The sequence below is a fragment of the Borostomias antarcticus genome (genome assembly GCF_949987555.1).
Source record: "Borostomias antarcticus genome assembly, chromosome: 7".
NCBI lineage: Eukaryota > Metazoa > Chordata > Actinopteri > Stomiiformes > Stomiidae > Borostomias > Borostomias antarcticus.
The window spans coordinates 12987679-13000636 of NC_140240.1; the positions used below are offsets into that span (position 1 = coordinate 12987679).

General features: G+C 50.2%; 1 protein-coding gene across 1 annotated transcript; it reads right to left on the minus strand.

Moving 5' to 3' along the window:
* Nucleotides 1–398: 398 nt before the first annotated feature.
* LOC311310884 (protein Wnt-2b-like) lies at nucleotides 399–8780 on the minus strand (the record flags this gene model as incomplete). Its single annotated transcript, XM_084440468.1, has 5 exons — nucleotides 8719–8780; nucleotides 6005–6225; nucleotides 3534–3811; nucleotides 2649–2913; nucleotides 399–628 (listed from the first exon to the last, which is right to left on the minus strand). The coding sequence occupies exons 2-5, from the start codon at nucleotides 6129–6131 to the stop codon at nucleotides 399–401; spliced, it is 900 nt and encodes a 299-aa protein (XP_084296594.1). The 5' UTR covers nucleotides 6132–6225; nucleotides 8719–8780.
* Between the last annotated feature and the right edge of the window lie 4178 nt (nucleotides 8781–12958).

Consider the following 12958-nt stretch of genomic DNA (forward strand, 5'->3'; position numbering starts at 1 on the left):
GGTAACTGTTTGTTAAAAAAAAAAAAAAAAAAAAAAAGTGAAAAAGTGTCCTCAGCACTATTGAAGCAGCACACGGGTTCTTCCCCAGATTGACACAAATGAACAGAAGCATAAATAGAAGCCGGTATTAATATAACGTTCTACTCTCTGCGGTCTGTACTCCAGACAGTCAATAGTAGAGGAGAGTGGCCGGGGGGGAGAGTTCTGCTTAAGGGTGAGTTTGGGTGTTCTCAGTGTTACCAGAGGTAATAGAGGTCAAAATGGAGTCCGGGGGGAGGCCAGGTGGTGGGGGTTGGGGGGGTGGGGTGGGGGGGGTGGATGGACTCGACATCCCCACAATGCAGTGCAGTCACCTACGAATACATATCATTAGAACGCCGGCGTCGTCATCGTGGTGGTCAGGTCAAGTCCAGCCAATCGGGCCTCTTGTGGGGCTTGCAGGTGTGGACGTCTACGGTCTCCTCACAGTCCTCACACTCCACAGCGCAGCACCACCTGAACTTGCACTCACACTTGGTCACGCGCTTCACCCGCATGGTGTCGTAGCCCCGCCCACAGCACATGACCTCACAGCCGTCCGTGCCTCGGGAGGACTTGTTACACACCCTCCCAGCCGTCCCCAGGGAGCCTAACGGGGGGGAGACCAGAGAGAAAGACTGTGTTAAAGATTAGAAACCGTGTTGGACCAGACCGGAGAGAGCATGCACACGGTAGACTTGACGTGACCAACGCCTGACAAAACTCAAACAATCGATCATTAACAACTGTATACTTGAATGTTATTTAATTGCACTGCCTACAGTAGATCAGGGACATAAACATAGTCATCCATGATCAGATGGGATAAGTAGATGAGGATGATACTGATAGACTGCTAGATGACGGATAGTAAATTGCCAGGTTGGGAACCTTTAAATGTCTAGCTGAATACCTGGGACTGGAATGAGGAACTGATTGGCACTGATAAGTGAGGAGGAAGGCTGTGAAATGTAATTTGGCCACGAATATTGTGTTGTTGTGATAAATTATGTATTATGTATTATTAACTGTGTCGTATAATCCCATATGGGATGGGCCACTTTGGGTGGCACGACACGCAAATAAAAATACATTCATTCATTCATTCATTCGATAAGATACTGTAAGGACAAGCATTTACAAGAATTCCAATGTACCTGTATCCGTACTTGTTACACATGGCAAATAAACTTTCTATTCTATTATTTGTCTCCTTAAATACACCCTACTTCTTTCCTTCCTTCCTTCCTTCCTTCCTTCCTTCCTTCCTTCCTTCCTTCCTTCCTTCCTTCCTTCCCTCCTTCCTTCCTTCCTACCTACCTCCATTCCTTCCTTCCTTCCTTCCTTCCTTCCTTCCTTCCTTCCTTCCTTCCTTCCTTCCTTCCTTCCTTCCTTCCTTCCTTCCTTCCTTCCTTCCTTCCTACCTTTCTTCCTTCCTTCCTAACTTCCTTCCTTCCCTCCTTCCTTCCTTCCTTCCTTCCTTCCTTCCTTCCTTCCTTCCTTCCTTCCTTCCTTCCTTCCTTCCTTCCTTCCTTCCTTCCTTCCTTCCTACCTTTCTTCCTTCCTTCCTAACTTCCTTCCTTCCCTCCTTCCTTTCTTTCTTCCTTCCTTGCTTCCTTCCCAGGATTCAGGGATTCAAGGATGTTGTCATACTGTATGTACAGGGTACGGGTACCATGGACACTGAAATGCATAAAGATGCATCCCTTCCTCTGATCTAGCATGACTGGATAGGTGCAAGCATGTGGGCCTCCACACAGCGCTGTGACCATCCCAGTCATGTCAGATCAGTGATGTCTCCAAACAAGGGAGGGAGGATGTATCTGTGGAGACACCATGTTAAAGATGAGAGACCAAGCTGGAGAGACCAGAGGCCATACTAGAGACCAGAGGAGAGACCGTGCTAGGGGTAGAGGGCGAGAGAAGGCATTCCCCTTTAGCGTTTGGGAGGGGAGCCTTTGGTGATCAGTGGAGGATTTGAAAAGTAAGCCGTGGTGTCCTGAGGGTGTGAATTCCTCTGTGGGGGGAGATTAGCGGAGGAGGAGAGGGTCATAAGCCTCTCTGAAGACACCTTTGCACCTTCGCCAAGAGCTCAGAAGCAGAAACAGCAGCGAACTAAGACAGAACCCAGAGAGCCTGGTCCCGGGATCACGCCCAGGCCCTGATGGAGGGCTGCTGTGTTGGTGAGTTAGTGAGCGGCTGCACACTTCATTGAAGTGCTAGGACAGGAGGTGGGAGACAGAGATTACCACAGCTAAGAAGGTAGAGGTCACATAATTGAACCCTAAGCTGTGCAGGAATGTCAGCCGTCAGCGGATGAGTCCCAGAGAGGCTGGGGTGTGAACGACATCGTATTATCGACCTCGATGTCTTCCAAAACAACAACCACCTTTTCGAACCGAAATGAGGACTTTTCGGAAAGTCGTCGGCCAATCGGTGAGTTTTGACAAACTTTGTAAGATAGCAAAGCTAAGGACGAGCAGTCGACACTCTTTAAGTATTTTTCAGCTTCTTTAGACATGATAAAATGACTGGAGGATACAGCCAAGGTGGTGGGGATCAGCCAATTAGATGATACCGCGGTCTCTCTCTCCCCCAACCAGAGCGGCCACCGCGGTCAGCTGACCCACCTGCGGCCCGGTCGAGGAGGCAGTAGTCGGGCGAGTTCTCCACGTACACCAGCTCGTTCTTGCTGCTCCCCTGGAGGTCGCGGTCGGCCACGGTGAAGCCGGTGCCATCCTGGTTCATGGTGGCCTCCACGGCCATGTTGTACTTCTTGTGGAGGTACTCGCCGGTGCGGCGGAAGTCGGACATGGCCAGCCAGCAGGTCCGCAGGGCGCAGGAGCCGCTGACCCCGTGACACTTGCACTCCAGCTTCATGAAGCGCTTCACTGCCTGCAGGCGGGGGTCAGAGGTCAAAAGTCACAAGTTCTTCTCGGTAAATAACTACCGACGCAAATGTCTGTCTTTGAGGGCTTGAGGCCTACTCAGTCAGAAACAATAACCATGGAACGAATGTGCGTCTGTGAGCTCAATACAGCTGACCATGGTACCATAAGCACTGTATGGGAGACCAGCCTGGCTAGTCCACCAGACACCTCACTGCAAATTGTTCTGCACTTGCCAAGATTTAAAATCTGAGATTTGGAAATATGAGATGAATTCTCTTGTTTTAAAAGTTATTTACTAGTTTCTATGTTTTTTCTAGACTCGAACCAGCTTATTTTAAGATTTCACTAATATTAAGTCATTTCTCCACAAATTCAGTATTTATTTCTTGGATTTTAACTAGTGTTTTTTGCAGTGTACCATTCATGTCTGAGAAGTTGATATAAAATTAGACAGATAGATATTTTAATAATCCCCGTGGGGGGAAATTGGGTGTTCAAGTTCGACAGTTACAGTATACCCACAAACACCGACGGGACCCACTGTCCAGTGCTCGGTGCAACTGTACCTCACCATCGACCTAATGTATTACAGGGACTAATAAAACCTTGTTTCCTCTGTCTCACCATTCGCCCACAGCGGTTGTTGTGCAGGTTCATCAGCGCCCGCGCGTCCTTCACCGTCCTCTCCCTGGCGTCCACGAAGGCTTTGGCGAAGCGGACGCCGTAGTTGACGTTGTCGCTGCAGCCGCCCCAGTCGAAGTCGCCCCTCTCGTCGCTGGCACGCCCGCGCTTCTGCCCGTCACAGCCACAGATCTTCAGCTCCCCCTGGCTGCAGGCCCGGGTGATGGCGTAGACCACGCCCGCCGACGAGATGGCGTACACGAACGCTGCCTCCCGGCTACCTGGGGGGACAGCGGGGGAGCGATGAGTTTTCCTGCGTGTTCGTAACCGCCCAATGAAAGACATCTCAGGGTCTAAATCTAGCAGGTCTCACAGACTAGGAGCGCTGGTCTAGGATCCTTGTCTTGTTTTGTTTTTTTTAGATTCTTTTTTAGGACATTTCTCCTTTATTGGGATAGGACAGTTGAAGGACAGACCGGAAAGGTGGGAGAGCGAAAGAGGGGAAGACATGCAGCAAAGGGTGTGGGCTGGATTTGAACCTGCGCTGCTACAGTAAGGACTAGCCTTTACATGGTACGCACCCCAACCCACGGAGCCACTGGGGCACCCCGATCTAGGATCCTTATTGTGAACTCTGAACTCAGGAATATTGTCATGCGTTACAGATGTCACTGGGCTGCTCGTCAGAATAACTTCCACCCTCATGTCCCCCTGAGGTCTTGGGGCCCATACATGCCATAAACATACTCCCATAATCACCTCTTTAGCTAACTCTGCCACCAAAAACTAGCGATTCAATGGCGCAGGTGGACTGGAACAGTATTTACACCGAGGACGAGTGAGTTTAACCAACTCCTCCACAGTAAGGACGGGGACCCTATCTCTGATCAGCACTTCTACTGTGAGATCAGAGGAGTGTCCTAGTGGAACTATAACTAGTCTAGTCAAGACCAGACACTGGTATTTCACAAGGCGTTACACAAGAACTTCACACAGCTGTAATAACACTGTTATTACATAGTAGTTGCATGGTAGCAACATATACGGTCTGTCTAGGTACAGATGCTGTGCCCAAAGACCTGAGAGAGAGAGAGAGAGAGAAAGAAAGAGACATCCAACTAACTAGGAGACTTTCCCACTTGCGCAGATCTACAGTATCAAACACGTAACTGTGCTGCTCATGCCTGCATGCTAGGAACCTGTATCCTGCTAGGCTAGCGCCCTCTATCCTGCTAGGCTAGTGCCCTCTATCCTGCTAGGCTAGTGCCCTCTATCCTGCTAGGCTAGGACCCTGTATCCTGCTAGGCTAGGGCCCTGTATCCTGCTAGGCTAGGGCCCTGTATCCTGCTAGGCTAGGGCCCTGTATCCTGCTAGGCTAGGACCCTGTATCCTGCTAGGCTAGGGCGCTGTATCCTGCTAGGCTAGGGCCCTGTATCTTGCTAGGCTAGGGCCCTCTATCTTGCTAGGCTAGGGCCCTGTATCTTGCTAGGCTAGGGCCCTGTATCCTGCTAGGCTAGGACCCTGTATCCTGCTAGGCTAGGACCCTGTATCCTGCTAGGCTAGGGCGCTGTATCCTGCTAGGCTAGGGCCCTGTATCTTGCTAGGCTAGGGCCCTCTATCTTGCTAGGCTAGGGCCCTGTATCTTGCTAGGCTAGGGCCCTGTATCCTGCTAGGCTAGGACCCTGTATCCTGCTAGGCTAGGGCCCTGTATCTTGCTAGGCTAGGGCCCTGTATCCTTCTAGGCTAGCGCCCTGTATCCTGACCTGAATGAAAACAGTGCGTCTGCGTTCCCGGCACGCCGTCGATCATGGCCATGTACGGCGGCCACTCAGACAGAGATAATACGGCGGCTAAAAACAAAAGCATCACAGCGGAGTCCGGTCGCCTTTCACCTTTTAATTTGCACAGATGGCAGCTTTCTCAGGGACACACAGGGCAGTGTTTTCATTCGAGAGGAGAGGAGATTCGGGGTTATTTGGGCCGGCCGTACCCGCCCACCCTCCCATTCCTGCTCACGCAACGGAGCAGAACACACACAGGGAGGACGGCTTTGTCTGGCTGCCAGAGACATCCAGGCAAATATTTACATCTCCTATTGCTGTTTATACATCATCCATGCGGATCCCGCTATCTGCTACTTGTTTTTAGAGAACATCCACTTTCTCAAATCCGACCTCTCCTTGGGAAGGTGAAACCAAACACATTTACCCCACATATCTCCAGGTCTCTCTCTCTCTCTCTCTCTCTCTCTCTCTCTGTTAAAGATTAGAAAACAAAGGAGACATACAGTATTATGGAGACAAGAGCTGATATAAGAAAGCTACATGTCCAATTACCTACAGTATACAGTACATATCTGCACCCTAACAAACACCCATGCACACACATGCATGATGCAAGCACACACATACACACACACACACACAAGGAGGGACCCCCCCCGCCCCCCCCAGAGGGTCCATTCTAGAACGTACTGCGCAGCATGACCCTGCCGAAGACGGTGTGGTCTCTCTCCAGGGTGCTGCAGTTCCAGCGCTGGTGTCTGAACTGGTGCTGGCACTCGCGGATCCACTCCTTGGCGCCCTCGCCGATGGACTGCATGAGGTCAGGGTGGCGCTGGCAAAGCTGACGCTGCTTGTTCACCAGGCCGGGAATGTTGTCGCAGATCACCCGCGCGCCCAGCGCCCCGATGTACCTGCGGATGGGGGGGGGCGGGGTTACACCACAGGGACCCACAGAGACGTTGTTGACGCCAGTGTGGGCGGAGCCAAGTGAGACACATACAGGCGCTACGTTACCGAACCCCACGGTCGTTCCGGCGTCTGATAGAATCGTGGGTACGGAAACTATCGTAACACCCCCCCCCCCCCCCCCCGAGAGACGAAGGGTAAACATGATTTGTGTCTCTTGGCGGCGGAGTGGAGCCGGAGCCCTGAGGAGGTCCATTCAAGGACGGTGTTATGACAGGGGGGACCTCCAGGAGCTCGACTCGGAGGAGGGGACCAGGCAGCTACTGTACAGGGGGCCGCTGACACACACACGCACGCACACACACACACACGCCAGTCGGCGTTACAGTACAGTCACATGACACAGCCCCCTCCAAGCCGGCATGCTCTGCTCTCCAACCGGACATCCTTACCCCCCTAATCGCGGTCACATTTGTGTCGCACGACACACACACACACACACACACACACACACACATGCACGCACGCACAGTCAGGCGCAAACACACATACACACATGTGCACACACACACGCGCGCACGCACACACCCACACAAAACAGTTTCCACTCCTGTTATGGATGTCGCTGTCCTATTCCCCCCATCAATGTGCCTGTTTGGACTATAAGGCCGAGCTGAGGAGAAGCAGTGTGTTTATGGCGGGTCGGAGCCAAAGACCCTCGCTGGCTCCAGGTCTCAGCCTCATTCAGCAAGAGAGAACAATGCGTCCAGAACACCAACAACTCGGGGGGCTACGGTATCTATGTTAAACGATCGCCTCGATGAAAATGCTCTCCTAACAATATAAATCATGCTTAGAGAAATATTTATTCCCCTTGGTGGAAAGAGAGAGCGGGCTATATGTCAATCTCTCTCTCTCTGTCTCTCTCTCTCTCTCTGTTTCTCTCTGTTTCTCTCTCTCTGTCTCTCTCTCTCTCTCTCTCTCTCTGGCTTGCTTCACTGCAGCCGTATCTTACACTCATTCCCAGTCACTTATTCATGATGGTGAACTTCGACAATACAACTGGGATCAAATATTATGTTGTTACCCAGGGAAATCCCCCTGAATTTGTTCAGAGAAAGTCATGTAATAGTAATCCTGTTTTGTTTGTAACTACAAGCTGTGTTGTCAGGGCCCGCGGGACAGCCCATAGGAGTACCGACAGAAGTTAATGTCCAATCGTGTCTGGATTGTAACCAATTACACTCACTGGCTCCCAAGCTCTGCAACACACTGAGCAGAGGTGGACCAGCACATGAGAGCTGTTTTAGATGTGCGTGCGTGTGTGTGTGTGTGTGTGTGTGTGCATGTGCATGCATGTGTGTGTGCGCACGCGCATGGCTGTGTGTGTGTGCGTGTGTTTCTGTGTGTGCTTGTGGTGGAGTGGCATCTGTGTGTGAGTGTGTGTGCATGCATGTGTGTGTGTATGTGTGTGTGTGAGTGTAGGTGTGTGTGTGTGTGTGTGTGTGTGTGTGTATGTATGTGTGTGTGTGTGTGTGTGTGTGTGTGTGTGTGTGTGTGTGTGCGCTTGTGGTGGAGGGGCGTCTATGTGTGTGTATGTGTGTGTGTGTGTGTGTGTGTGTGTGTGTGTGTGTGTGTGTGTGTGTGTGTGTGTGCATGTTCGTGTGCGCTTGTGGTGGAGGGGCGTCTATGTGTGTGTATGTGTGCGCGCGTGTGTGTGTCGGGGGGGGTAGGTTCAACCCGCCCCACCCCCAGGGCAGTTTCCCCCACCAGAGAAATCATCAAGGAACACTTGTCCTGCATCGCTGCCTGGCTAAACCCAACCTGCCACTTCCAATGCCAGAGATTGATAGAGGGAAAGTCCCCCGCGCCATTCATCTTCATAAACACCAGACACTCCGCAGCCACGAGCTCACTTAGTTCGCATTGATGTTCAAACTCCGCTGTCACACCAGACCTCCGGGGAGATCCCTCATGCTCGCGATTTCAGAAGCCCAACGTCGTGCGTTATGGGACGGCAGCGCTAAAGCACGGGGATGTTCTGTCCCGTTCTGCTCGTTAGGGACGCGGCGCGTCCTCCGAGGTAATCTAGAAAGATTTACTGATTCCACCTCCCTCCATCGCCTGCCTCCCCGAGAGGCGTCTCACCTGATTGGTAATCTCAGCCCTCAGATAAGCCACACTACAGACTGCGAGTGGATGTTGAAAGCAGAGCACTTCACTAATACTAGCTACAGCCTCCTCTTTTGGTAAGAGGATTCATCCTGGACACAATGAAAAATCACTCTTTCTTGACTTTCAGTAGGCTACAGTATTATTTCACACATTCATTGCACATTCATCAGAATATTTGTAATGTAATAATAATAATAATAATAATAATACTTTAAAAAAAAATGTTTTAACTTGAAACGTGATAATTTGAAAAGATGAATTCTAAACAATATCTAACCATCTGAAGAAACTGACCACCTCACAAACATAGGTGACCGACTCACCACCAGGACGAGTCCACCCTCGGTGTGAAGATGAGCAGGAGAAGGATGAAGGTACAGTGTATCCTTGAAGCGTGTTTGTGGGGATGTCGGGATACAGAGCCATTTCGACGGGTCACTCGGTATCCCATAGCCCCGCTGGTCTGCGCAAATCCCGGTGCTTTCATGCCAGAAAGCGTGCCCGCTTTTATCCACAGTTGACAAACAATTTATGACCAGGATTAAAAGTCCTAGATGATAGTCCGCAGTCCATTACTGAAAAACATTAAAGTCGGTATAATGAAGTTGAAATATGCCAACAGTCTTAACTCTGTCAGCTTAAAAGTGCCATGGACATATTCCACAAGTCTTTCTGTATCTTCTTTGGATAAATCCCGGGTCGGATCTTATCTGAGGTGACGGTCTAATTTAGACGAAGGTCCATCTTCTCAAATTTCCCAAACGTGGACGTCCGATTGTCAGCGATAACCTTCTTCCTCACCTGTTACGCATTCCAAAACGCCTGTCTCCGTTGACTTTCGGCACGGCGAGCCAGTAATTATGGTAGATGATCAAAGCAAACCAAGATAGTCGCCGAATATTATGTTACACAAACTGAGGTTTTATTTTCATGCTGTAGGTAGATAGCAGAGACAGGTATGCATCAGTTGGAGTCTAGCCGAGGACGAGAGAGATACTCAGACTACCTTCTCTCAGACGGGAAACAAGATGCGCCGCAGGACACAACAGCGTACCGGCGCGTCAGCTGTCCATGCCCCTTTTGTAATAGACAATTACAGATAGCGGTATGTAGCCTATGGTCGGTGGGAGAGCACGGTATATTTAGAAACTCGGTCTAACTGTTATGTATCATCATAAATCAAATGTAGGCCTACGCCTACGTTTTTTTGCTCTTGACCAATAGAAATATATTTTTAGAGTTTATTTTTTCCTTCAATAAATGAATTGCGCATTTAACTTTCAATTGATGTAGCCTATGGTTGTCTATCTGTCTTTGCTTTTACTGTAGGCCTATGTTTATATTGTTTTATTCATTGACTTTTATTTTAGCCTATAATTAGGCTATTAGCCTACTGTTTTCTTGGCCTTGGTCACCCTTCCAACGAGACGGTGTCTCAATGGGCTTTTCCTGGTGAAATAAAGGCTATAAATAAGTAAATAAATAAATAAAATAAATAAATACAGTTTAGTTATTCAATTCTAAATCAGGCTAATTTAGCGTTAATCTGCAGTTAACGAAAATACGGAACTACAGTTTCGATATATTTTTTCTCAAATGTTCTTCTTTTAAAGGGAAATATTTGCCAGATGCATCTTGAACTTACATCATTGGCTGACCCCAATATTAGCAAAAAATAACACACTGCTTTAATGAAGCCACCCTCTCCCGGGGTGTGGGAGGTGATAGTGTTGCAGAATACTCCCAGCAGAGCTCCGTCAACGTCATCCTTCCAGACATGCTGATAGCGCGAGGCAGACGGCTGGATACCTTTCCAACGGCGTGAGGCCTGCAAATCACACGGCCTGATATTATCAGCGATGTGGTCAAACTGATTCCTTTCTCGACTTTCCGTATTAGATGTGTGTGATAAGGTGTAGGACAGGTATGTCTGCCTACCGGTTGGCGGTCTCGGCCGAGGAGAGAGTTCTGCTTGGGGCACCTTCAGCTATGAGAGGTCAAGCTTTCATGCTTTGACACATCATTAAACAGGAACTTGGCATCTCCATGGTGATAGATTGAAAGGCCTCCGTCATCTGCCTCAGGGGGTGTTTCAGCACGTGCTTGGCCTGTTTCTCTCCACCAAATGCTCTGGTTAGGAGCTGCCTGGGTGTGTGTGTGTGTGTGTGTATGCGTGTGTGTGTGTGTGTGCGTGTGTGTGTGTGTGCGTGTGCGTGTGTGTGTGTGTGTGTGTATGTGTGTGTGTGTGTGTGTGTGTGTGTGTGTGTATGAGATATGGCCTAATGACATGGGGTCAAATGTGTGTGTGTATGTGTGTGTGTGTGTTTGTGTGTGTGTGTGTGTGTGTGTGTGTGTGTGTGTGTGTGTGTGTGTGTGTGTGTGCACGTGCCTGTATGAGATATGGGCTCATGACATGGGGTCAAATACAATTTGCTAATACCATCAAACATTTCATTTCGTTAAACAAGAACAAATGTCACTAGAAGAATAGTTCAAAAGTGTAATATATATTGGCATAAATCAAATGCACCTTTAAAAAGTTATCAGATCCTTTGAAGTAGCTATTTGATGTATTTCGCCCAGAGGGGATGGACAGATCCAGCTAATCAATCTGACCACCCAGTTCAACACTGAAAGTCATCCATCCATCCATCTCCTCTCCTCCCTCCTCATCTCCTCTCCTCCCTTCTCATCTCCTGTCCTCCCTCCTCCTGTCCTCCCTCCTCATTTCCTCTACTCCCTCCTCATCTCTTCATCTCCTCTCCTCCCCTCTCATTTCCTCTCCTCTCTCCTCATCTCCTCCTCTCCTCCCTCCTCATCTCCTCCTCTCTTCTCCTCCCTTCTCATCTCCTCCTCTCCTCTCCTCCCCTCTCATCTCCTCCCTCCTCATTTCCTCCTCTCATCTCCTCTCCTCCCTTCTCATCTCCTCCTCTCCTCCCCTCTCATCTCCTCCCTCCTCATCTCCTCCTCTCCTCTCCTCATCTCCTCCTCTCATCTCCTCCCTCCTCATCTCCTCCTCTCCTCTCCTCCCCTCTCATCTCCTCCCTCCTCATTTCCTCCTCTCCTCTCCTCCCTTCTCCTCTCCTCCTCTCCTCTCCTCCCCTCTCATCTCCTCCCTCCTCATCTCCTCCTCTCCTCCCTCCTCATCTCCTCCTCTCATCTCCTCCCTCCTCATCTCCTCCTCTCCTCCCCTCTCATCTCCTCCTGATTTAACATGCTCTGACCTTGTGGGCGGTTCCATCCTCTTTCTCCTGTCACAACCAATACTCTCACACACACACACACACACACACACACACACACACACACACACACACACACACACACACACACACACACACACCAGAGAGCATTATTTAACCCAGCACCACAGCGGTGTTGTCCTGCTCAGATGCCCAGGCAGACGGTCCACTGCTTGGCTCATCTGCTTCCTGTGGACACATAGGCGTGTCTGCAGGGTTCGACCGGTCCTGCTGGAGCTGCTAGGGGCTCCGTGGTCCGGCTCGGACAGCCAGGGAAGAAGCCAGCCGACAATGGCAGCGTGTGTGTGTGTGTGCGTGTGTGCAAGTGTGTGTGCGTGTGTGTGTGTGCATGTGCGCACGCATGTGTGTGTGTGTGTGTGTGAGACAGTGAGTGTTTGGGGTCATATTAATCAGCACAAATCCAGGAGCATTAGTCACAGACCTAAGTAAAGGTCAAAAACAATGCGGCTTCCTAAAAATACTACACCATGGATAGCGGAGGTAACGGTGTGCATGTGTGTGTGTGTACGCGCACACACCCGCATGCACATGCACATTCTGGGTGGATCTACTGAAATTTCAATGTTGCAACGTTTAACACAGACACACTCTCTCTTTTCTCTCTCTCTCTCTCTCTCTCTCTCTCTCTCTCTCTCTCACACACACACACAAACACACACACACACACACACAGTGTCCTTCGGTTCTGTGGGTTTCAGGCCGAGGCAAATCCTCATGACATGTGACCCTGTCTTTCTTTATCTCCTGGCAGGCTGCAGATTTTACACTGACAACTCTATAACAAATTGCTTTACAGGGAGCAGGTGAAGCCCCCCCCCCCCCCCCCCCCAGCTGGGTACCCATGAGGGGCGCAGCGCCATGCCACCTATTCCGGGCCCCCTTATGGCCCCGAGCTAATTCTGGACGTAGCGGCCGAGAGCGCACACCACCACCACCGCCACAGCTGGCCGCTGGCCACCGTCTGAAATTATGTCATGGTGGAGCCATCCCACCCCCCATGTCACTTCCTGTGCTCGTTTATAGCCCCCCTCCTCCTCCCGCCCCCCCCAGGAGGGCGTCCAGCGGGAACGGGACAGGCGTTCAGGACGTATTTCTGGTTTGTTGACGGTGTTGAGAGAAGGGTTGTAAATTCTCTCTTTAATCACGGCTGGGCTGAGTGTTCACCTTGACCTGGATTGCACAATCCCAGTCACACAACACAGGCCTGTAAGAACTGGGAGATATGATCACCTTCAGGGCTCCAGTTCCACTTAGAACCTGATCCACTTTTAATCATACTTGGTGTGTCAGAAATATCAGT